This window comes from Thamnophis elegans, chromosome 1 (genome assembly GCF_009769535.1).
Source record: "Thamnophis elegans isolate rThaEle1 chromosome 1, rThaEle1.pri, whole genome shotgun sequence".
Taxonomy (NCBI): domain Eukaryota; kingdom Metazoa; phylum Chordata; class Lepidosauria; order Squamata; family Colubridae; genus Thamnophis; species Thamnophis elegans.
This window is the reverse complement of record NC_045541.1, coordinates 113,701,905-113,725,921: the sequence shown is the minus strand read 5'-3', so window position 1 is coordinate 113,725,921 and position 24,017 is coordinate 113,701,905. Positions and strand designations below refer to the sequence as shown.

The 24,017-nt window shown below is 36.3% G+C and overlaps 1 protein-coding gene across 1 annotated transcript in view; it reads left to right on the top strand.

Annotated features, from left to right (window-relative positions):
- MAP3K9 (mitogen-activated protein kinase kinase kinase 9) overlaps positions 1 to 23,015 on the top strand; it is a 30,785-nt gene extending 7,770 nt beyond the window's left edge. The window contains exons 3-11 of the mRNA XM_032223525.1: positions 4,247 to 4,427; positions 5,459 to 5,607; positions 7,329 to 7,504; positions 9,537 to 9,777; positions 10,959 to 11,078; positions 12,772 to 12,925; positions 13,545 to 13,657; positions 14,530 to 15,333; positions 22,060 to 23,015. Coding sequence (XP_032079416.1) covers positions 4,247 to 4,427; positions 5,459 to 5,607; positions 7,329 to 7,504; positions 9,537 to 9,777; positions 10,959 to 11,078; positions 12,772 to 12,925; positions 13,545 to 13,657; positions 14,530 to 15,333; positions 22,060 to 22,532 — 2,411 coding nt within the window. The 3' untranslated portion in view covers positions 22,533 to 23,015. The remainder of the gene's footprint in view (positions 1 to 4,246; positions 4,428 to 5,458; positions 5,608 to 7,328; positions 7,505 to 9,536; positions 9,778 to 10,958; positions 11,079 to 12,771; positions 12,926 to 13,544; positions 13,658 to 14,529; positions 15,334 to 22,059) is intronic.
- Positions 23,016 to 24,017: the final 1,002 nt, after the last annotated feature.

Below are 24,017 nucleotides of genomic sequence, written 5' to 3'. Positions count from 1 at the left end.
CTCAGGATAATTATTGCAGGATCCAATCTGGGTCAATCATTGGGACCAGAGGTTTAGTCTTCCAAGCTCTCACACTCGTGCTGGAGCCCATCCTCAGGGAACTTCTCCCTAATGGAATGTGACTGACTGATGATCAACCCAGATTGAATTCTGTAAGAGTAATACAGGATTGTTCGATGTTATATATTTGGTCTATAGTAGTTAGATTTATTTTTAATTTTTATACTTTTAACTTTGCAATCAAATTATTTCCGTAATTATAGTATGCTGATGATACCCAATTATATTTTAAACTGGAGATATAAATGAGGCCATCAAGATGCCATCCCAGTGTTTGGAGGGCTGACCAAGTTTAGATGAGGGCACTGTCTCTGACGTCGATCCTAGCAAGACTGAATGATTGTGAGTGTTGTGAGTGTTTGGGCACCCAAATTGGGAGGTTGAGGTACTTTCCACTTCAAGACTGCTGGCCCTCTGAGCATCTTCCTGGATTTACAGCACTTGCACAAAGAGCAGCTGTCAACTGTGGCCAGGAAGGCCTTTACATACTTCAATTTGGTACACCAAAAACAGCCTTTCCTAGATTGGGTGGGCGGGGGGGAGCTTTCAGATATTCACTCATATCCCAGTTATCTTTTAGCTCAACTACAGCAATGTGCTCAACATGGGGCTGCCCTTGAAGATCACCTGGAACCATTAACTGCTCCAAAATATAGTAATCAGCATTTCCTCAGTATGCCTATGGAGCACCTGTGCTCTACAAATATAGTTGCCAGTTTACTTCCAGGTGCAATTCAATATGTTGGTTGTTTCCTATAAAGCTCTACATGGCTGAGGGCCCTAAGCATTGTTCCAGACAATTTCATCCCACAGGGTTGGCATACTCTAGGTTATTTTGACTTTAAAATGTCATCTATCAGAATCCTGGAGGTGGATTTTCTCTGTAGCAACACCTTTTCCCTGAAACAATTTGGTTGGCTGCTCCTCAGTGTGGTATAAAAAGGCATGAAGATCTGGCTGACCACTCAGGAGTTTATCAAGGGAGAGTAAGATTCTTTGCTTCATCATGCATAGCATTTTTTAAAAAAATGTTTTTATTGCATTTCTTTGCTTGATCATTCTGAGTCTTTCAAAATCATTGAGAGTTGGATGGCATACAAGTGAATAAATTATTATTGTATAACTTTATTTTGTGGTGGTATCAGAAAAATTACCTCAGTACTTGAGGCTAGGCTAATGTTGAATGGCAAGCCTGAAAACATAGGAAGCTAAATCCATTAGTCTCATGAGATAATTGTAATTTATGTAGATAAAATCTAATAGGGTGTCCTTTCAAGAGAAATGAATTCAGTATCTTATGAACTTGATTAAGTAACGTGATGGAAAAAACGTGGGCAGGAGTCTAACAGAAATGAATCTTGAAACTAAATTATTCTTAAACATATTTTAGCTTACCAAAAATACTCAGAGGAATTATAGACCCTTAAAACCTCTTTCATTTATATCACAATGAGGATAGTTCAGTTTTAACTATTGAAATGGTTCTTGGAAAGTCTAACATCATGGAGAAAAAAAAGCACCCTTATTTTAAAAAAAACTTATTACTATTTCACCTCTGCAGCAGGTTTGAATTAATCTAATTAATAAAGTAACCAATCAGAATTTCACACTTAGGAATTTATGACATAGAGCTAAAAATAAAACATTTTGGTCTATCTATAAAACACAAAATATCAGCATATGATAACGTCTGGTGCCCTATTTTTCTAATTATAAAAGCCAGGAATTCTAAAATCAAAATAAAGAGAAAAGGAGAAAAATGTCACATTTCATTCATACTCCAACATAAATTTAAAGTGAAATTACAGTGTTAAGAACTATGATTTATAAGATGCATGGATCATATTGATTCAAAATATTTCAATTATATGAAACACTTTTTCAGCTTCCAGAGAAATTATAACTGATGCGTATTATGTATGTTGAACTAAAACAAGAACATCGTTTAAGGGACCTTAGAGTTTCTATCACAAACTTAATTGTTCCATATAAATAATACTGTTAATCTATAATCCAGGAAATAGTTGTATAATTAGAACACACAGCAATCCCTGTTTGAGTACTATGATATTTGCCTGATTAATACGCAAAAGACAGGGATTTCCGTAAGAATTTTGAGCATATACCTATGCATCCATTTTATATCAATTGACTGACATCATCGGGGCCAGATGTAGATTTAGTTGCAGGAATTAATTAATCAGTGAATGACTTGCCTCCAAAAGTTGTAGGTGCTCCAACAGTGGAAGTCTTTAAGAAGACATTGGGCAGCCATATGTCTGAAATGGTATAGGGTTTCCTGCTTGAGCAACGGGTTGGACTAGAAGACCTCCAAGGTCCCTTCCAACTCTGTAATTCTGCATTCTTAAAATGAAAAATGGTGCCAGTTGGTAACATCCACTAGCGGAGCAGCTTTACCCCAGATATTTAGATAGCTGTGATGTTATAGATCTTTTAAAAACAGTTAAAAGCAAAATTATTCTAACATGCTTTTGGTCTGGATAATCATAAAAAAAATTACTATAGATGTTGCTGTTGTGTTATCATTTTCCTTGTGTGTCTTTATAATCTTGTTTGCTAGCCAGGGTTCTTTGTGATTAAGACAGATGATAAATACAGGTAGTCCTCCTTTAGTAACCATTCATTTAGCAACCATTCAAAGTTATGACGGCTGAACAAGTGATACTTAGGATCGGTCCACAAAATTCCAGCCATTCTGGCATTGCTGTGGTCACATGATTGTCCTCTGGGTCAATCTGGATTGTCCTCTATCATCCCATAGGTACATGATTACCATTTGCAGCCTTCCCCAGTCACAATTCATTCTGACCAGTCACTTCTACCACCTGCCATCTAGCACAACCCATCCCCGGGCCTGCCATGCTTATGCCTCCCCTCATGCCAGGCCTTATCTGCTTCCTGCTTACAAGCCACCTGGACTCACTTAATAACCTGCAATTTTTACTTAATAATGGCTATTGGAAGGGCCAGGATTGCTGTCAGTAAGCAATGCAGTGTGACATTGTGCTTATGTTCACATTACCAATATTAAGCAAGGGCTCCCTGTATTATGAAATACATACATACTTACATATATACACCCCAGAGGTGGGTTGCTCCCAGTTCGGCACGGATCGGGTGAACCGGTAGTAGCAGTGGCAGGAGGCTCCGCCCACCTGCCCAGACGCTTCTGCACATGTGCAGAAGCATTGCGTGCACACACTCCAGTAGTAAAAAATTTGGAAACCCACCACTGATACACCCATACATATGTGTGTGTGTGTGTGTGTGTGTGTGTATATGTATGTATATGTATGTGTGTATGTATATATAAATATATGAATGCCAGTTAAAAACACCTTCTCCACTTGATTCTTCAATAATCATATTATAAAATCTATTTAAAATAGATTTAGAATTTTACTTACATAAACCTTCTCACTCTGCTTTCTGTTGGAGCTATTCTTAAATTGAAATATGTCTCTGGTAAAAAAAAAAAACAATTTCACTTAGCTAATGCCTTGCTTATCAAAAGAATCAAAACATTTTACAAACATGCTCCATTTTATATAATTTTGGTCTAGAAAGTTAAAGAAGGAAATTTGGAACAAATGAAATATCTGAAGTACTCCTTTTTTATAACACACTGCGGAGTTAGTCACTAAGTGAAATGCAATATTTTACAAGTCAGTGTTCATCTCATTAAAAAAAAAATGATCAAGGCTGACCTAAGGGTATTTGCTTTAGATGAATGTGACTTTGAAGGGAAAGTAAATAGATTTAGGTAGGAGAGTTTGGCTCTCTAGCTTTTGAAAATAAACCACAATACCTGTTCTTAATGATCTTTCAAAGTTACGTTCTTTAAAGTCAATCTTGATAACTACACTTAGCACATAAGTTTGACAAAAGGTTTGCAACGTTCAATTGCTTTTATACATTTATATGTTCTTTCATCTCTTCATCAACTTTTTTAGCTGAAACCTAGGTAGGTATGTTATCTGGTATTCTGATATTTGGCACTTAGTTCTGAGTAATCTATTTACTTATCAGGAATAGCATTGGTTAAATAGAGACCCAGTGAATCTTTAGGCATTTGCAATGGTGACATTTTAATGGGAGAAATATATATATATCTTCTGTGACTATAAATTAACTCTTCTTCCCACCCCCTCACATTATGTTTTAGTACTGATCCTTGAAAAAGTGGAAAATGGAGACCTGAGCAACAAAAATTTGAAGATCACTGATTTTGGCTTAGCCAGAGAATGGCATAAGACTACTAAAATGAGTGCAGCTGGAACATATGCTTGGATGGCTCCTGAAGTTATCCGTTCCTCTATGTTCTCTAAAGGCAGTGATGTGTGGAGGTATGTTTATTAACACTAAAACATTTTTATAAGTCCGCAATGTTATATTCTTGCTGCATTGAACCCTCAATTGTTGATTTTCCAAACCTTATGTTAATGTTATGTATATCTGGTCTGGGTTGCGAAATCCACATATTCATTTTGCAGACTTTATTCTAAATTTGCTTATATGAATTTGGAAATTCTTCAGCTTCTACTTCCTGTTGAACATGAACTGTAGACAAACCATCAACAATTGACTGTTCTGTTTTAAATGTATTAAAGCTTGCAATCAAATTATTGTAATAAACATGACATTTCCAATTTTCTAAATTATGCTTGGTTTATGTTGTAAAGTGGATTGCTACATGAAAAAAAAGCTTTCGTCACTACTTTAACTGCTTGATCTATTGTAAAGGCACCATCCAGCACATGCTGTATTCACAGATCTGCTTTTTTAATGGGATTCTGCCACTCTGTCTTTAATTAAAATCTGTTAAGCATTCATGAGAAATTTGATCTGGTATGCATTACTGAAATGAAGCTGACAACAAGGGGATGCTTTTCATTGGCAGTGCTAAGCCTTGTTTCCGGTACAATGTTAATTATAGTCCCAAGACAGGTGTGAGGGAGTGGCTTAGTTCACCTGGCAGACTTGTGGTTTCCATCAATGATACTTCATTGAAATAAATGGTCAATGGGTCTTAAATTGAGCTAAAATTGTAATGCAACTGGGGGGAGGGGATATTGTGAGACTTCCTTAGGCTATGAAAATTTTTTAGAATACCCATATCACTCTCTGTCTTAAATGATCATGTAAAATAACTTCTTCCAGGTGAACATAATTTTTAAATGATATATTCATAATAGGGATAACTGACAACAACCCCATTCATCTCCAATTCAGTTTTTGTCTGTGTGTACATTATCTTAATTGCATGAGAACACTTATTTTATATATCTAAGGAAAGAGTGATTCCAGAATGTTGTGTTAGAGGAGATATACTATAAGCTACTACATTAGTTATTAAACCTCTGTTTTGTATTCATAGTTATGGGGTATTGCTTTGGGAATTACTAACTGGGGAAGTACCATTTCGAGGAATTGATGGCCTAGCAGTAGCATATGGCGTTGCTATGAATAAACTTTCACTTCCTATTCCTTCAACGTGCCCAGAACCTTTTGCCAGACTGATGGAAGGTAAGAATGTGTTGGACAAACTGGATCTGTCAAAATGCTTTATCACACAAATATAGTTCTGAATATCTGCTGATTTTAATAACCAAGACTTTGTGCAAGTACTTGAGAAATAGAGAATAGGTAGTATGTCACTTTGCTCTTTCTAGAAGAGTTATCCTTCTGCTTATATCTATGAATATATAATCTACAATGATATGATAATTCTATATCGTATCATGGTTATGATGTAGAATTACTGGTAGTCCTTGACTTACAATTGAGCCCAAAATTTCTATAGCTAAGCAAGAAAGTGATTCAGTGAGTTTTGCCCCATTTTTACAACAATTGTTAACTGAACTGTTAACAGTCGTTAAGTGAAGTGTGTGGTCATTAAGCAAATCTGGCTTCCTCCATTGACTTTGCTTGTTGGAAGCCATCTTATTGGAAACTTACAAATGGTGATCACATCACCCTGGGGCATGCCAGTTGCCAAGAGTCTGATATTTGATCATGTGACCATGGGGATGCATGCAACAGTTGTAAGTATGAAAATTGGTAATAAGTCACTTTTTTCAGCGCCATTGTAACATCAAATGATGATTAAACAAATGGTTGCAAGTTGAGGACTACCTTGAGAACCTTGGATGAGAAGTGATAGCATCCATCAAACTCAGCCATAGAAATCTCTTTGAATTATATTTAATTCATCAGAAGAAATATTTCAGGGTATATCATACTTGAAACATTCAGATTTACGACATTTTCAGAATCAGTATTTGTTTTGAATTTGGCAGAAGTATATCTTTACTTACTAAGTAACAGAGAAGTCAACTAAAGTAGAATTATGTGTGTAATTTTATGCGCATACATATTGGATTAAGGTACTTTGGACTAAGTAGAATTTAGGATATTAATTATAATACAAGGAAAAGGCAATATAGCAGATACAATGTGAGTCTTTGGTAGCTGAATAAAATTGTGATTTACTAAGCTTCTTTGAAATACTTCTGAGTAGACTTGCAAGATTTTGTTGATGAAGCCTTACAATAAAGTAGAATTAGTTCATCTAGTCCTATTTCCTGCCTGGATTATCTGGGAGGGCTGACATCAATCTTGCAAGGCTGAAGGTACAAATTTTCTTCCAGCATTTTTAATTGTTTGATCGGTAGGGTGGATCCTTCCTAAGTTTCCTTCCTGACTCTCAAGCCACTGGGGGCTCCTGCCTCTCTTATCTGATTGTTTCCTAGGCAGCATTGCCACCTCTCATTCCTCAAGGTTTCCTATACTTACAGTCCATTCCACATGGCCTACAGCTACATAATAGCCACAGAAAAAAACTCCAAAAGGAACTTCCCTTGCAGTACTCATGTCAGCCTTCCCAGGTAGATCAGACAGAAAATATAATCAGATGACTTAAGATGACTACAATAACTGAATCTTTCAAGTCTGATAATACAAGCCTCCTGGCTTCTTTTTTTACAGCCTGAGAAATTAGGGAGTTTCATTGCTTGTTATGCAGCTGCAGGCTATGTCCTCTCTTATCTGATCATTCCTTAGGTACCACCTCTTCCCCATCTCCCAAGGTCACCTCATATGCCATTATTTATATATTCTAACAAAAGAGGACATTTGAGTAAGAATGGGAACTGAGATGATTAGTAATTAAGTGCATAGTTCATTAGCAAAGCCTCACCAATACTGTACTATTGTAGCTCCTGAATTGTTGGCTTTATCCTGTTTAGATTGTTGGAATACTGATCTTCATTCAAGACCATCCTTTGCAAATATTTTGAATAAACTAACTAATATAGAAGAATCTGGTTTCTTTGAAATGCCAAAAGAATCATTTCATTCCCTGCAAGAAGATTGGAAAATTGAGATCCAGGAAATGTTTGACCAACTCAGAGCCAAGGAAAAGGTAATTAGGTGGGAACTGTTACTTCAATAAACAATTAACCACTTCTGTCTCGGAATCCATTGCAAGTCAAGTAGATTTCTCTACAACACAGACAGAACTATACATATTAAATTTGTATTCTTTTCTACTTCCCATGAGAAGAAACTTTAAAACTTAATAATTAAGACAGTAAAATGCATACTTGTTCCTAAATAAAATTGTTTTAGATAAATATGGTCCAACTGAAACTGGAATATATTCAATTATGAAAGAAAATTCTAGATAAGGTCATTGTGAGACAGAATAGAACACATAGCCCAAACTGTTTAAGTTATGTGAAAAGACTTGTTCTGAATATAGGTAGCCTCGATTTATGACTGTAATTGAGTCCAAAATTTATGTTGCCAAGGAAGACAATTGTTGAGCTTTGCCCCATTTTACAACCTTTCTTGCCACAGTTGTTAAGTACAATAATACAATAGCAGAGTTGAAAGGGACCTTGGAGGTCTTCTAGTCCAACCCCCTGCCTAGGCAGGAAACCCTGTACCATTTCAAACAAATGGTTATCCAACATCTTCTTAAAGACTTCCAATGTTGGGGCATTCACAACTTCTGGAGGAAAGCTGTTCCACTGATTAATTGTTAATTAATAGGGACAGGATCATCGTGGAGAAAATCTATGGTTACTAAGAGTTGAAAACAATTTGAGGGCACACAATCAATTTTTTTTAAAAAAGCAACATATACAGTTGTCTTAATTACTATTTGTTTCCACACACATATATTCAAGTTCTCTTTTTGTATATATAGATAATCCACTGCAAGAAGATCATGGTTGGACTAAATGGCATAGATAATCCACTTCTCCTGCTATGATTCTATTAAATCGATTAACTGATTTTTTTAATATTAACCAATTAATATTAAAAATGATAAAAGCTCATGACAATAAAAATGATCAAGATCTATAACATGAGAGAAGTTTAAAAAGGGATTGGTATCAAATTTGAAAGGCGGTACTGAGTAAAGCTAAAGATTTTAAGTACAACTGCTTTTTCTATATCTGCAAATTAATCTCTGGAGCTATTTAATGAAGTGCTACTGTAAGTAAACTGCAGAGTCTGAATCATCATTAGATGGAAATCAAAGAAATACAGAAGACTTCTGTGGTATGGATTCTGGCAGATCAGACAAGCGGTCCAGTGAATACGGACTTGATGAAAAGTAATAGTTCTATTGCTTGTTATTTGTCTTCTCTACTTTTTTTTATAATAACAAGCTAAATAATCTGATTTCCACTCAATGTATGAACATTTCTTTCAGTTTTTTAATTTCTCACCATATAGGTGGTCCTCACATAACGACTGTTCAAAGTTACAACAGATTAAAAAAAATTACAACCCATTCTCAACTTTATGACTGCTGCACACATGTGCACGCACACACACACACATACACAGACAGTGTCATGTGATCGCATTTTGGATGCTTGGCAACTGGCTTGCATTAATAAGTTGTTGTAGTGTCCCACAGTCATGTGTCAATGATTTGCGATATTTTTTTGCTGTTGCACAAAATGGTAAAAAGACACCCTTTGGATACGTTGGATTCACTTAATCACCATGTGCCTTGTTTAACAGCCACATGATTTACTTAATGACTCTGGTGACTCACTTTACAACCATCCCCAAAATATTTGAAAAATCAAGTCAGATCATGGGTGAACCTGTATAACGATTGCAATAAGTTATGACCAAAATTCCAGCCTCAGTTGTGGATGGTAAGAGAAGATTACCTGTAATTGCTTTGAAATTTGATTACTGGCTGATTTTAGAGAGAAAGCTAACACTATTCTGATTTTAAAAATGTAAATGATTCGTTCATATCACTGAACTTTAATTATTCAAATTATATGTATTGAAAAGCTGTTAACTACCATGTGCGTATTCAAAATATCAACTGTGTTTTGTTTTCTGAGCCTTTCCATTTATAGCAAGCCTAATTGACTTTGCTACCCCAATTTTTAGTTTGGTTTGGGACATGTTTTTTGTAGGAGTTGCGGACGTGGGAAGAAGAGTTAAAACAAGCAGCAGTTCAACAGAAAAACCATGAAGAAGTACTACGTCAACGCGAGCAGGAGTTGGCAGAACGAGAAATTGATATTTTGGAAAGAGAACTCAATATCATCATCCACCAACTGTGCCAGGAAAAGCCCCGTGTAAGAAAACGCATGGGCAAATTCAGGAAAAATCGGCTCAAATTGAAAGATGGCAATCACATCAGTCTTCCCTCTGGTGCGTTTAGCAAAACAAAATAAAGTATCTATTGCTTCCTTCTAGATTTATTTATTCATGAAAATATATGATGTGTGAATAATTACAGTATCTGATTACAATTCAAACATTCTTTCATTCAAGCTAGACTTTTGGTGACTTTATAGGCCTAGACAAATTGTTTTCTTGACAACAGTGTGAAAGTGACAAACCTTTTTGAGACATCTTGGTCAACCATATGTAGGTACTACCAAACTGCTCTACTACTTTTTAAAACAAAAATCAGATTGTAAAAAAAAATCTGTAATTTATCAGGTTTCTGTTTAAGGGATAGATCTTGATCACCAGGCAATAAGTAAGATGGAGATATATTCTTTATGCCTTTTCAAATTTATACAAACTCAATATCAGTCTGAAATTGGAATTGTTTTGATCCACATTTAAGATAAACAGAGTCTACAAATATCTGAACCAAAATGTTATGGAATGTCCTTTTAAAAAAAACAGTACTGAAAAATTCCTAGTAGCTGGCCATTTCTGAACATTTACCCCAAAATAAAATCACATTCTGTAAAAAATTAAACATGTTATTGGTTTTTGTGACTTTGTAATGTTAACAAGTGGGACACAGACAAGAACTGTTTCTTTAATTTAACTTCAGTTCTTAGCCAGAATTAAAGTAGACTGTCTCTGATTTGGTCCAAGTCCAATGGAAGTATTTTCAAAATAATGCTGAATGTTGCTGGAACAAAATCTTTAATTTTAACATCCCCAATAAGCATTTGTGATACAGAACTTTTAGCAAATTTAGCAGTATTTTCCCATTCAAAGCAATGCCTCTCCTTCCTCTCTTCTGAATTAGCTTATTGAAACTACAGCATTTTAATATGTCATCATACTGTATCTTCTAGAAAAAGTACTTTACTGTTTCATAAACTACCAGTAACTCATCTGTGTAACATGTTGCATAGTAAGTTTGATACAGAAGAAGACATGGCTCTAACATATTTTAATAAGTGGAAAACAATATAATTTTAATGTTTTCTCTTGTCAAGATTGCAGGATTCATACTAAATTCTCAACTGAAGATAATGTATTAGCAGACTAAAATATATATATGAATGACACAGTACCTCACTTATATCTTTTCAATGTTAGCATTACTTCACTAAGTTCCTTCTTTATATTTCCTTCCATAACAGATTTCCAGCACAAATTCACCGTGCAGGCATCTCCAACCATGGATAAAAGAAAAAATTTGATCAACTGTGCTAGTCCTCCTGCCAGCCCTACTATCATTCCTAGACTCAGGGCTATCCAGTGTAAGGAATTTTAATTCCAATTGATAAAAAGTGTCCAGTGCCAATATGAAACTCTGAATTTCTGTTTCAAATAAGGACATCATGTTGCTTTCTATATTGAGGAGTTTTGCTTACAGCTAATCTTGATTGCCCCATTGTGTCTCATTATAATTTGTTTTTAACAACTGATTGCTTTCTTCCATTTTTTTGCCATTTTATCCTTAACAATATGGGTTTAAATACCATATTTTTTGGAGTATAAGACGCACCGGAATATAAGACGCACCAAGATTTTGAAGAGGCAGATTAAAAAAAAAGTTTTTGCACTCTGCAAACCTCCCCAAAATGGTCCGTTTTTCACAAAAACGGGCCTGTTTTTCACCCCAAAAATTGCATGCATAGCCTTTAGGAGGCTTATAGAGTACTTCTGGGGTCTGGGGGGGGGCAAAATTGAGCAAAAAACTGCCGATTTTCACTCATTTCTGCCTTCCCCAGCCCCCTGGAGTTCTCTGGAAGCCTCTTAAAAGCTATGCATAGCCATTTTGGTGAAGGGGATGGGGTTTCGGGAGGCAAAAAATGCTGTATCCAGTGTATAAGACACACCCAGATTTTCAGTCTCTTTTTTGAGGGAAAAAGGTGGGTCTTATACTCCGAAAAATATGGTAGATGTGCATAGCTGTAACTTGTTTTCTTGCAGGGCACAATATAAGATGTAGAGCAGTTGACTAAACACAGCACACAGTAATTTTGCTACTGCATTTTGCACTGGCTTTTATTTTCAGATCAAAAAGACCACCAAAAGCCACTGGGAGTTAAAAATAATAAATTGTTAATATTTGCCGCAGTCTGACATTACAATAATGAAGTATGAGTTTGCCAGTGTGAGGATTCCTGATACTAGCTTATCCCTATATAAGAACAGCCACAAATAGTCTGTCAAATGAGTTAAACATGTTCTCTGATACTAGCTTCCTAACTTCTAGTAACAATACTAACTCTGCAATTAGACTGCATATTCCATCAGAACAAGAAGGCTAACTATTTCTCAAAGCCATGAAGAACATATCTTTAAGACTTACATCTTAATTAACAGGCATTTCTGCTTCTTATTCTGTCTGTCACTATGTGGTACAACATTGACCTATGATTTTCATAATTTCTCTTAATGCAGATGGAACAAAAATGTGTTCTTTTTTATTTTATTTTTTAAGAAAAGGTTTTTCTCCATCCCAATACATCAGTTTCAAACTGATTATCACAAGCTTGGTATGATCTTTCAGAGGCAAAGAGGATGTCTTATTTAGCTTTAAAAAGAAGCCGGAACAGATATATGTAAAGTGGTCTGACCTTTAATCAAGTATAGAGATATGTTTGGATATTTATCCTCTTATCAGTTTTTTCTCTCAACTTCTTCTGCTATTTCATTGTATTATTTGAGACTGAGTTTTATTTCCCTGAGAAATGTTCTCTCCTTCAATATGCATCTTTAAAAAAAGAGAAAGAGAAGAAAAGAAAGAGATGACAAATGCCTGCCTTCCCTATAAAAAGTCTTTTCCCTGGTTAAGTTGAATGAGAATGTCTATGAACAATTAAAATTGTGGTTTGTAAATTTTCAAAAATAAGTCTAGTTTATAAAGTATAAAATGTTACTTCATACAACGTTGTTGGGTGATGCTTACTTTTTTCTCTCTCCAATTTTGCCTCTCATCTTCAGTAACCCCTGGTGAAAGCAGCAAAACGTGGGGACGCAGCTCTGTGCTCCAGAAAGATGAGGAAGGGGAAGAAGAAAAAAGAGGCCAGAAGAAAAAGGGTCGGACATGGGGGCCAGGTACTCTTTGCAGCAAAGAGCTCACATCAAGTGAGGATGGGTAAGGATGAGGATGCTCCTGTATCATGAGTTTTCAATGTATATTGACAAACATTTTTTCAAATAAATAATCATCATCATATTTTCCATAAAGTGTTCCAAAATTTAAACCTGTTCACTTTATCATATTCTTTCACTATACCTACAAATACACAGCAACATTTCTTTTTCACTTTTAGCTTAGGGTCATTTTGGGGGGAGGGGGTGTCTCATGTAGACTTTCAAATTTGTTTAGGCATTCCACAATCTTGAATAGCTGATATCAGTATCCGTATCATCATCAATGCTGGTTGACTGAAATAAAAATTAAATTGGGTTTCATTACCTAATTATGTTGAGGTTGTAGTGTATTGTATTGTACTGTATGCTGTACTGTATTCTACTGTATTGTGTTGTTGAATTTTGCTAACCATTTTGTTCTCACAACTGTAGATTGTTTCAGGGGTTATGCTAAGGAAAATCTCATATGTTTAAATAAGTAACTGAGGTGCATTTCATTTTTAATGTAGAATCTATAGAATGTCAAGTAATGTTAATGTTTAATCTATAGAGTGTCAAAATGGAATATAGGAAGCAAGCAAGCTCCTGCATTTATTTAGTTTTTCTTCTCTATATTTTAGCCTAAAGTCCCTAGCAGATGGCGCTAGACAGTGGTCATCGAGTGCGCCAAACCTTGGAAAATTCCAGCGAACAATAGTCCCTTTTCCTGGATTTGCAAGCCTAATAGAGATGGGTAAAGTACATATTAAATTAAATGTATTAAATGAATAGCAGGTTGCTTTATTTCACCATTTGTGAAAGCCTCTCAAATATCTCTAATGGTTTTTTCTTTTTTTTTAGGCTCCGCTTAGCAAGTCTGTTTGCCTCACTGGTGAAGTTGGGACATATTTAGCTCTCCCTTTTCCCCAGAACTGTCACACTTGTTAAAAATTTTTGATACCTTGGGGGAAAAGTTTTGATCAAAGCTCTTAATAGAGAACAAATGATCCAAAACATCTTATTGGCTTTTTAAGAAAAGCCTCTGAATTGTGCACATAAATTAAACTAATAGCAAATGAAGCTTTTTAAGGGCATGTGATTTCAGAGGTTCCCCTTTTCAGCTTAGAGGCTTTATTTTAATGACAATCCTGTAGATATAATTTTAAAACAAATTTGGAGTTTACCAACATGCCATCCATTATTCTTCATTTCATTCCAGGAAATATGTGTATTCCTAAACCCCACTCAACAAACTCGGATCAATTAACACAATGTATCATAGTTTTGACTCATTGCAGGAAATACGGCCTCATCTATAACATTTGACTATCCCCTCTATCCTACATAATCGCCTGCAAAATACAATTTTCTGAGAACTGTTGTCTTTTAAAAGACGCATGAGTCAGTATAGTTGCACAAGAAAGAATTAGAGGATTTATCAATTCAAAAGTAGCCTTTTGACATTTTTCCTTGAATGAACAGTGTTCCAATATGTTGTATTCTTATTAAAGTTAAAATTCAGATTTTGATGATTTTGCCATGTTTCAAGATACGCATGTGTGGTAAAGTTAACCAATACATATTTATTATGTAAATATTCAAAAAGTTTTTTTGTGTGTATTTCAGACAATGAAGACAACGATTCTTTGAATGATACGGAGAGCAAGATGCAGGAATCCCCTGGATTTAACCAATCATACCTCTGCATCCCGCTTCATAAGAATGATGACTGGGATACCCACTCGAGCGATCCAAATGAAGAGACTACTCCAGTGAACTCTTGCACAAGCACTCCTCAGCTCACTCCCACCAATAGCCTCAAACGTGGGGGCTCCCAATATAAACAATGTCAGTTGGCCTTTCTAGGCTGTGGGGCCGTGTTGGCTGCTGCTGGCCTAGGTTTTGATCTTTTGGAGGCTGGCAAGTGCCAGCTGCTAACCCAGGAAGATCAGGACATGTCCAAGGAAGAGAAAAAGAAACGGGAAAGTATCTTCCAACGGGCTGGTCTATCTCGGAGGAGTACCAGTCCACCTTCAAGGAAGATCTTCAAGAAAGAAGAACCCACATTCTTGTTAGGCGAACCATCCAGTTCTCTGACTCTACTCTCTTTGTCTTCAATTTCCGAATGTAACTCCACCCGTTCTTTGCTTCATTCAGACAGTGATGAAATTGTGGTATACGAGATGCCTGTTAGTCCTGTGACAGTGAAGGCTCCCTTGCCAGTAGTTAGTAACCCACTAGTTAATATCCGAGTTGAGAGATTCAAACGGAATCCCAACCAGTCTTTGACACCTACACATGTGACTCTTTCTTCTGAAGCTCAGCGACAGAGGCATAGACGCACTCCCTCGGATGGTGCCATAAAACTGTCTGATCTTGTTCCTAATGGAGATTCTTCCAGTAATTGTCCACCAGGAGTGATGGGAACAGGTAGGTTTTCCTTCTTCATTTTTATATTCCATATGAAGTGAGAACATAAATGTCCTTGGCACTGCATTTCTGCAACAGTTGTTGATTTTGAAGTAAGATTGAAGGACAAAAATAAGCTATTTTTGTACAGACAGTTGGAGAAGTAGAGAAGACTCTCAGAGATGCTGAAGGAAAAATGAAACCTTTATTCAGTCTCTTTTCAACTTTCCTCAAACTAGAGGTTTATCTTTTTCTTGTAGCTTCTGGTTCTTACTTCTCTTCCTATTTTGCTTCCTTTTGGCATGATTTTACTTCTTGCACACATTTTTCTGTGCTTTAAAAAGAAACCCTAGAAATACTATTTTATCATTTCATCTCTTCTTTAGTGTTCCTAGTGTTTTCTTCCACTCAAGATTGCTTCTTTATTTTCCTGAAACCTATGTCCTGCTAAAAGATCAAATTCTTTTGTGAATTAACCAAACTGAGCTAATATGACTAACAAGTGACACTAAAAATTACTCAGATGAATGAATGTGCATATATTGTTTATTGTGGCAGAAATACGTTTCCTGCTTCTTAATTGAGACAATATATTATCTTAAAAGCAAATGACAAGTATAAGACTTACTGTGGACACCTACAATTTCATTAAATCTCAAGGAAGCTATTTCATTTTTCACAATTACATTGTGAAAATCCAATAGTTTGATTTCTTGGGATACGTTTTGGGTGATGAATTTAGCAAAGATCTGTTCTCTCCAAATAATAGTAGTAGTAGTAGTAGTAGTAGTAGTAGTAGTAGTAGTAGTAGTAGTAATAATAATAATAATAATAATAATTGACAAAATCACCATCAGTGAAATGCAAAAAGCCGCACTGCTTGGATCTGCACGCATATTACGAAAATACGTTATGACGTCCTAGGCCCCTGGGTGGGGCCCGACTAGTAACCAATGCCAAATCCAGCAAAACAACTGGCCGCTGTGATACAATTGCATAATAATAATAATAATAATAATAATAATAATAATAGAAGAAATTGTATAATAGAAATCCAATCATTGACAACACAGTCTGAGTATTCAGCAACTCTATGGAAAGTCAGAAATAGAAATCCAATCATTGACAAACACAGTCCGAGTATTCAGCACAGATATTTCAATGCAGTTTGGCATGGAAAAATGTGCCACTGTATCCATAAAAAGGGGCAAAATCACTGCATGTGAGGGAATTGAAATGCCCAATGGCCAACTAATTAAATGCAAGGAAAATGAAGCCTACAAATACTTAGGCATTCTGCAGTTGGATAACATCAAGCATGGAGAAGTAAAAACTATTGTCAGGCGAGAGTACACCAACAGAGTTAGGAAAATTTTGAAATCTAAATTGAATGGTGGAAATACAATCAAGGCCATAAATACCTGGGCAATACCAGTTATAAGATACACAGCTGGTATAGTTAACTGGACACAAGCTGATTTGGACCTTTTGGACTGAAAAACCAGGAAACTAATGACAATGCACTACAGTTTACATCCACGTGGTGATACTGATTGATTATACCTGCCCCAAAAATCAGGTGGCAGAGGATTATTACAAGTGAAGCAAACAGTTGAAGAAGAAAAACATGGACTGGCTGATTATTTAAAAGAAAGTCAAGAACATCTATTAATCGAAGTAAAGAACAAAAATCTACTGAAGGCCCAACAGACGAAACAAGAATACAGAAAAGATGTGATAAAATCAAGAATGGAGAGTTGGCAGAACAAAGCACTGCATGGCCAATTTCTGGAAAAAATAAAAGATAAAGTGGACAGTGAACAAACTTGGTTATGGTTAACAACAGGTACATTAAAGAAAGAAACAGTCACTAATTCTGGCTGTGCAAGAACAAGCTATCCGCACAAATGCCATTAAAGTCAAAATCGAAAAATCCTCTGATGATGCCAAATGCAGACTTGCAAAGAAGCTGATGAAACTGTTGATCACATCCTCAGCTGCTGTAAAAAAATTGCGCAGACTGATTATAAATTGCGGCACAATTCAGTAGCACAAATGATCCACTGGAATTTTGCAAAAATTATAATATTAAAACAGCAACAAACTGGTGGGAACATCAGCCTGAAAAAGTCACCGAAAATCAGATGGTCAAGATCTTGTAGGATTTCCGTATACAAACAGACAAAATACTGGCGCACAATACACCAGACATCATACTGGTTGAAAAAATAAGGTCACAATCATAGACATTGCAATACCAGGGGATAGCAGGGTCGCCGAGAAGGAACATGAAAAAATCGCAAAATACCAGGACTTAAAAATTGAAATTCAACGACTATGGCACAAACCAGCAGTGGTAATTCCAGTGGTAATTGGCACATTGGGTGCTATTCCAAAAGCGGTGCGGCCCGACTAGTAACCAATGCCAAATCCGGCAAAACAACTGGCCGCTGTGATACAATTGTATAATAATTATAACTAATAATAATAATCTTCCTGCAATAACACCAGCAGAATTGCAAAAAACTGTGCTACTCGGAACATCTTATATTTTAAGAAGGTACTTGGTTGATACCTAGGACGCTGGCAGCAACCTGTATTAACCATTAACACCAGACAATGGTATTTGTGATGCATTTTTGAATGTTCAGTTGACTGAGTTTCATGTTTAATGAATAAAGTAAATAATAATAATACAACAAAGCCCTCTTACTAAAAATAAAGTAAGAGCAATGAAATAAAGAATAACTGAGTAGTTGCGCAGCAGAAAAATAACAATGTTGCCTGCTTTGAAGCTTGTTCCAAGAAGCCGCTACTACAAGTATTAAAAATGCCAATACTACATATCAAATATAAGCAATAGTTCACTGCAAGAAACAAACCAACTGATGCACAACACAGCTGCAGTTCTAACTGAATATCTTAAATGCAAAATCAACGAGATAAAAAGCTACTAAAACCCAGTAAAATGGAAGATCAGGTTGGGAAATAAAGTCAGGGTGCTTAGATCAGATGCAAGCAAGCTAGAACAGGTGAAAGAAAAAACGCTGAAGAAATGTCATCTAGAAATAAGGAAATCACTGGAAATAATAAAGCAGCAAATAATAGCCATAAGCAAGAACTTCAGCAGACATAAGGCTCACATTTGCTGCCTTGAGTTATTTGTAAAATTGATAAAGGTGGAATATAAACAAACAAATTGCACACTATAGTCAGATCATAAATGTTTCTACCAGTTCATCCATGGAGAGATTGCAATGAATCAGTCAACACCTGATGATGAAGAACCATTGCAGTTCTGGGTGCAGCTATGGGACAACCTAAAAAAAAAGTAGGAATGCAGCTTGGCTAAAGAAGGTGGAAAGAAAAAGAAGAAGCTGAAATGAAAGAACTTCCAAGAACAGAGAAATTATAGAGAAAAGGGCAAGGAAACTCAAGAATTGGTCAGCACTAGGTGAAGATGAAAAGTGCTTGGTTTTTGGTTGAAACAGCTGACTGGTCTGCACCCACACATTGCCAAACAGTTTAATAACATACTGCAAGGAGGTGAAATTAAACATTAGTTAAAATCCAGCAAATCTTACCTGATAATGAAAGCTTCAGCAAAAGGGGTAGCACCACTATGGCCAATTATCTACCTGCCAACAACTTTGAAATTGCTAACTGGTGTGGTAGCTGATGCAATCCACCAATATCTACTTGAAAACAAGCTCTTTCCACCTGAGCAGAAAGGAAACTACCCAAACAGTAGAGAAACAGAAGATCAGTCCCTAATTGAGAAGATGGTTTTTGGAAAATTGGAAAAGAAGGAAGTCCAACTTGAATGTAGCAAGATTTGATTACTAGAAAGCATTTGACTCCCTGCCACATGATTAGATAATCAAGCATCTAGAAATATAGGAATCAGAAGAAACATCAGAAACTTTGTGCAAAGATCAATGTCACCATGCAAGACACAATTCCTGGTCAAGAATGATAGAGTGGGAGAGGTAAATATCAACAGAGATCACTATCACAACTACTGTTTGCCATTTCATTGATTCTTCTATCATCAATACTGAAGAAGTCAGCCATGGCTATCAGAGATCAAAAACATCTGCCAAGCTATCACACCTCCTCTGCATGGACTATCTGAAGCTACAGTATATGGAAAAACACCATCTGAAATAGAATTGCTGCTAAACACCGTCAGTAAATGTAGCCAAGACATTGCTGTAGAGTTTGGACTGGATAAATGTGCCACCCTTACCATCAACAGGGTAAAAATAGAAGAACTCAAGATGCTCCACGGAAATAATTTCAAGCACCTGGATGAAGAAGATCACAACATACACGGGCATCCATCCTGCAAGCTCAGAAGGTCAAGGCAATTGAAGTCAAGAAGAAGGTTAGAAGGGAATACATCATGAGAGTGAAGAAGATCTAAAGTCCAAACTGAGTGGAGGGAATGTCATTAAGTCAATTAACACCTGGGAAATTCCAGTCATTAGATATACAGCCCTGGAAAGGTAGAACAGAAAAATGATGACAATGAATCGTGCCCTTTATTCACACAGCAATGTTGACAGACTGTTATTTACAAGGAAAATAGATGGGCATGGACTCTTACAAATATATCAGACAACTGAAGAAGGAAAAAGGACAGTGAAAAAGATGGACTGAAACTAGGATACCATATTATTACCAAAAGTAACAGGTGCCTTGGGTGCAATCCCAAAGCATCTGGAGCATCATTTGAATGCCAATTATATTGGCAAAAATCGCACGAGTCAATTCCAAAAAACAGCTTTACTTGGAACAGGTTAGATCCTACGACAATTATCTTTTAACGCCATCTAAAAATATCTCTACATCTCAGATTTTGGAAAGAACTTGATAAAAATGCCAAATCCAGTTAAACACCTGGCTAATTGTGTGCTCCACCATAATAATAATAAATAATTCTGTGCCAGCACTGAACATGACATTATTTTAATTTACAATTTTAAGGCTACAAATATAGATACTTAGATAGATAGAAGTTTTCTAGCCTTGTCCATACAAATAATACTTTGTCATCCTAATTTTGTCCATTTTCTTAAGATATATATTAAAATGCATATTACAATAAAGCATAAGTGTTATGATAAAATGAAAACTTCATCTTCTCACAAAATACTGTCATTTCCTTGCATAAAATTGATATCATAACTTGGCTATTCTGAAGTTACTTTAGGTATATTAGTAAGGTGGGGGAAAGTTCTATAATTCCTCCATTTAAAGGAAAAATAAGAATGCTTCACTGTTAATACTATTTTTAAAACATAATTTTTAATTTAATTAAAAATTTAAATGCATTTTTAAATTAATTACAGTTGAAAAGAAACAGCTTTCTTTAAAGAGTTCTCAAACTTTTTAAATAAATGGTCTGGGTATAATCAATTTATAATATAATATATGATTATATAATCTGGATATAATAAGAAAGTCCTGTATCTATAACTGATAGAGATCTGAAATTAAATCTCTTCCATTTCTTTGTTATCTTTTGTAAGTGATTTAAGTCAGTTCAAAAGTACATCGATATGCTACATACTACATACAAACAATATGTTGTGTATCACTTTAGTTTCCAAGAGAAGAAGGTGTTCCAGCAGAGATGGAGGCACTAGGCAGCACCCGTTCCCTGTGGCTGAAACTAATAATGCCATATCCCAGCACCTGTTCTCTGCAGCTACAAAGCAGTCCTGGAAAAAGACGTACTTGACTTAAAGCATTGCCGCTTAGTGCAATGGAAGAGCCTTTCCAAAACACTTTTTTTCCTTTTTGAATTTTTCACAATCCTGTCATGCACTTGGTCAGATAGGATTCCAAACAATGCATGATAGAATCACTGCCATTTACATAACTTGTATCCTGCTGATGTACATAATATGCAAATAAATACTAATAACAAGGATAATTAACGCTACTCTTAAGAAGTTTCCAAATGTAGTTAAAGAACATTTTAAACTTCAAGAGACACATAGTCTAATTGTAGATAGACACTGCATCTTTCTTTGGAGGAAGCCCCATTTGAACTGTGAAAATACTGTTAAAAAAATGAGTCTTTGAGCAAAAGTCCCACTGAATCATAGCAGCCTCTGTGCTACCCTGAAATTTAGAAGCAGTATCTAGACACAAAAAGAATTAATGAGAAAAAACGTTAGTATTTTATTGTTTTTGTTTTAGGTTGCTTTTATTAAAAGCAGTGGCTACTCTCTGCAGAGCTGTAGCCAAAGAAATGTTTTGTATCTTCATAAATAAAATTTGTTCCAAGCCATTCTAAAACAATGAGGCATAAACATAGTCTTCCATTCTATCTAAAACACTCATGGAAACCTTTCCTTTTCAATATAGGTGTGCTGTTCTCTGACTGTTACCAGCTATAAAATTGGTTTTAGAGTTTAGTGCTAAGTTATCCACATTGGAAAAAATAATTCCAGCAAAAGAGACATAAAACTGCATGTTGGGTATATGATGACCTTGTAACCTGTCACTCTATTCTTATATTGGCATTTGCCATACAGATTTGCTTGGGTCAGCAATAATAGTCACCGTAGCTCCTATGTGAACTGAATCCTCCCTCTGTCTAATACACCCTTTGTATACTAAATGATCCCAGTGCCTCATTTCATCAGTGCTGTCTAACTGGTTGGTTTCTCTTTCTTTTCTCTCTCCCCGTTCCTTTCTTCTGTTTGTGATTTTTTTTTCCTGGTGAGAGAATAGGTATAATAAAAACTCCTAGTCCAAGTCAGGGTCCAAATGAAGTCCCTCGTCTGCCAGATCCCAACCTCATCTTCCCTCCAACCCCCAGGCGTTATAGTGCTCAACAGGATTCCATGTTGGAGAGACCCAAGACCTTGGAATTCCTACCTAGGCCACGCCCTTCAGCTAACAGGCAGCGAGTTGATCCCTGGTGGCTTGTATCCCCAAGTAAGGCTAGGGGTGAATCCTCTGCTAATAGCTCCAGTACTGAAACTCCCAGTAACCTGGATTCCTGCTTTGCCAGCAGTAGCAGCACAGTTGAAGAGCAGTCCACGCTGCTTTCTTTTCGTGTCAGGCTGCCTGAAGAGGAACGGACACTGCTGGACATGGATGCTGAAGGTCAGAATCAGGACAGCACAGTGCCGCTATGCAGAACAGAACTCAGAACACATAAATCTACAGCATATGAACTCAAGCAAGAATTTTGGTCCTAGCATGAAATCCACAAGGGGCTGGTAAGCTCCTTTTTGCTTCAGTTCTACTTCTTGCACTAAGAATGCACTTTCAAGCCAGGTAAAGTAGGAAGTTGGTGCTGAAACCATATCACATTTCTTGGTCCGCTACGGAACTGGCATTGGGGAACCCCGTTTTTTATAGCTGCATGTGGCTGAGCTACACAGAATTGCTGACTCTTTTTCTGGAGTTTCTTGTAGTCCTTGTTAAACTGCAACAAGCAATGCGAGACATCTAAGCCCCTGTTCTTGATTTTTCAAGAATACTATGATAATTTGCAAAAGTAGACATCAGTGTTTGTACACTGTTAGAGAGCAGGAAAATATGTAAAAATGTTCCTGCACCAGCACTCTTGTCACACTTCATGTTGTTTTTCTCTCTCAATGCTCTAAACCAGGGTTGTGTCAAATCTTGGCAACTGTAAGGCTTGTGGACGTCTAACTCTCCGAATTCCCCAATTTGAATTCTGGCAGTTCAAGCCCACAAAGTTTTAAAGTTGTCAAGGTTGGGGCATTCCTATGCTAAACTAATTTCTTCTTCTTCTGCCCTTCTCCTTTTCTGTATGCATATGAAACTACTGTTGGGTCTGAATATTGTAGGCATGGGGGATTCTAGGCTATCTGCAGGAAGCCTTCACTTTTTCCAGTTGACAACATTGTGGGTTTTGACATCATAATGCAAGCTCTGCTCCTTATATATTTGCTTGTAGGACAGCTCATGTATAAAAGGGGCAAAGTTTGTACCACACCTTTTATCATTTGCTCCCTTGACTTGCCTCCTCACTCAGGGGTTTTTAGATTTTTTAGATTTTATTTATTATTTATAGGCCGCCCTTTTCCCTGAGGGGACTCAGGGCGGCTTACAATTCATGGGAGAGGAAGTGCAAGACAAAACATAAGACAATACGTGAGTGAAAAAAATAAAATAAAAATAAAACGATAAAACACAACTTTCATTGTGGGGTGGGGCAGTTGGTTCCCTATAAAAAATGAACTTGCCAACATCATATAAAGCATGTATTCAACTATATGTAATGATTTCTGTTGAGAGGTAGAGAGCCTTGAGTTTCAAAGCCTATTTTCAAACTCCTGAAGTCAGCTATTTTGGATGGGTAAATGAATGCAGGGTTACATCAGGGCAGAATCACCAGTGGGATGTATGTAGTGGGAAAGCTCTGATAATGAAGAATTGGTACACTGATACTTTGATCTAGCCCAATCATGTAAAAACACTTTTACATCTTCAAAATTATAGAAGATTTGGGTTGCAATTAGAAAGTGGTATGATTCAATGAAAAAAAGAAAACCAGATATAGAATTCTGCATTCCTTGCACAGATTTTGGAAATATTTTTCATGAAAAAGTTGTTAATTGCACATGCCTTTTTTCACCTAATCTTCTGACTAGGAGTGTAAAGTTTCGATACAGATTGGCTAGCCACGTAAGGCAAGCAACATGCATTGATCT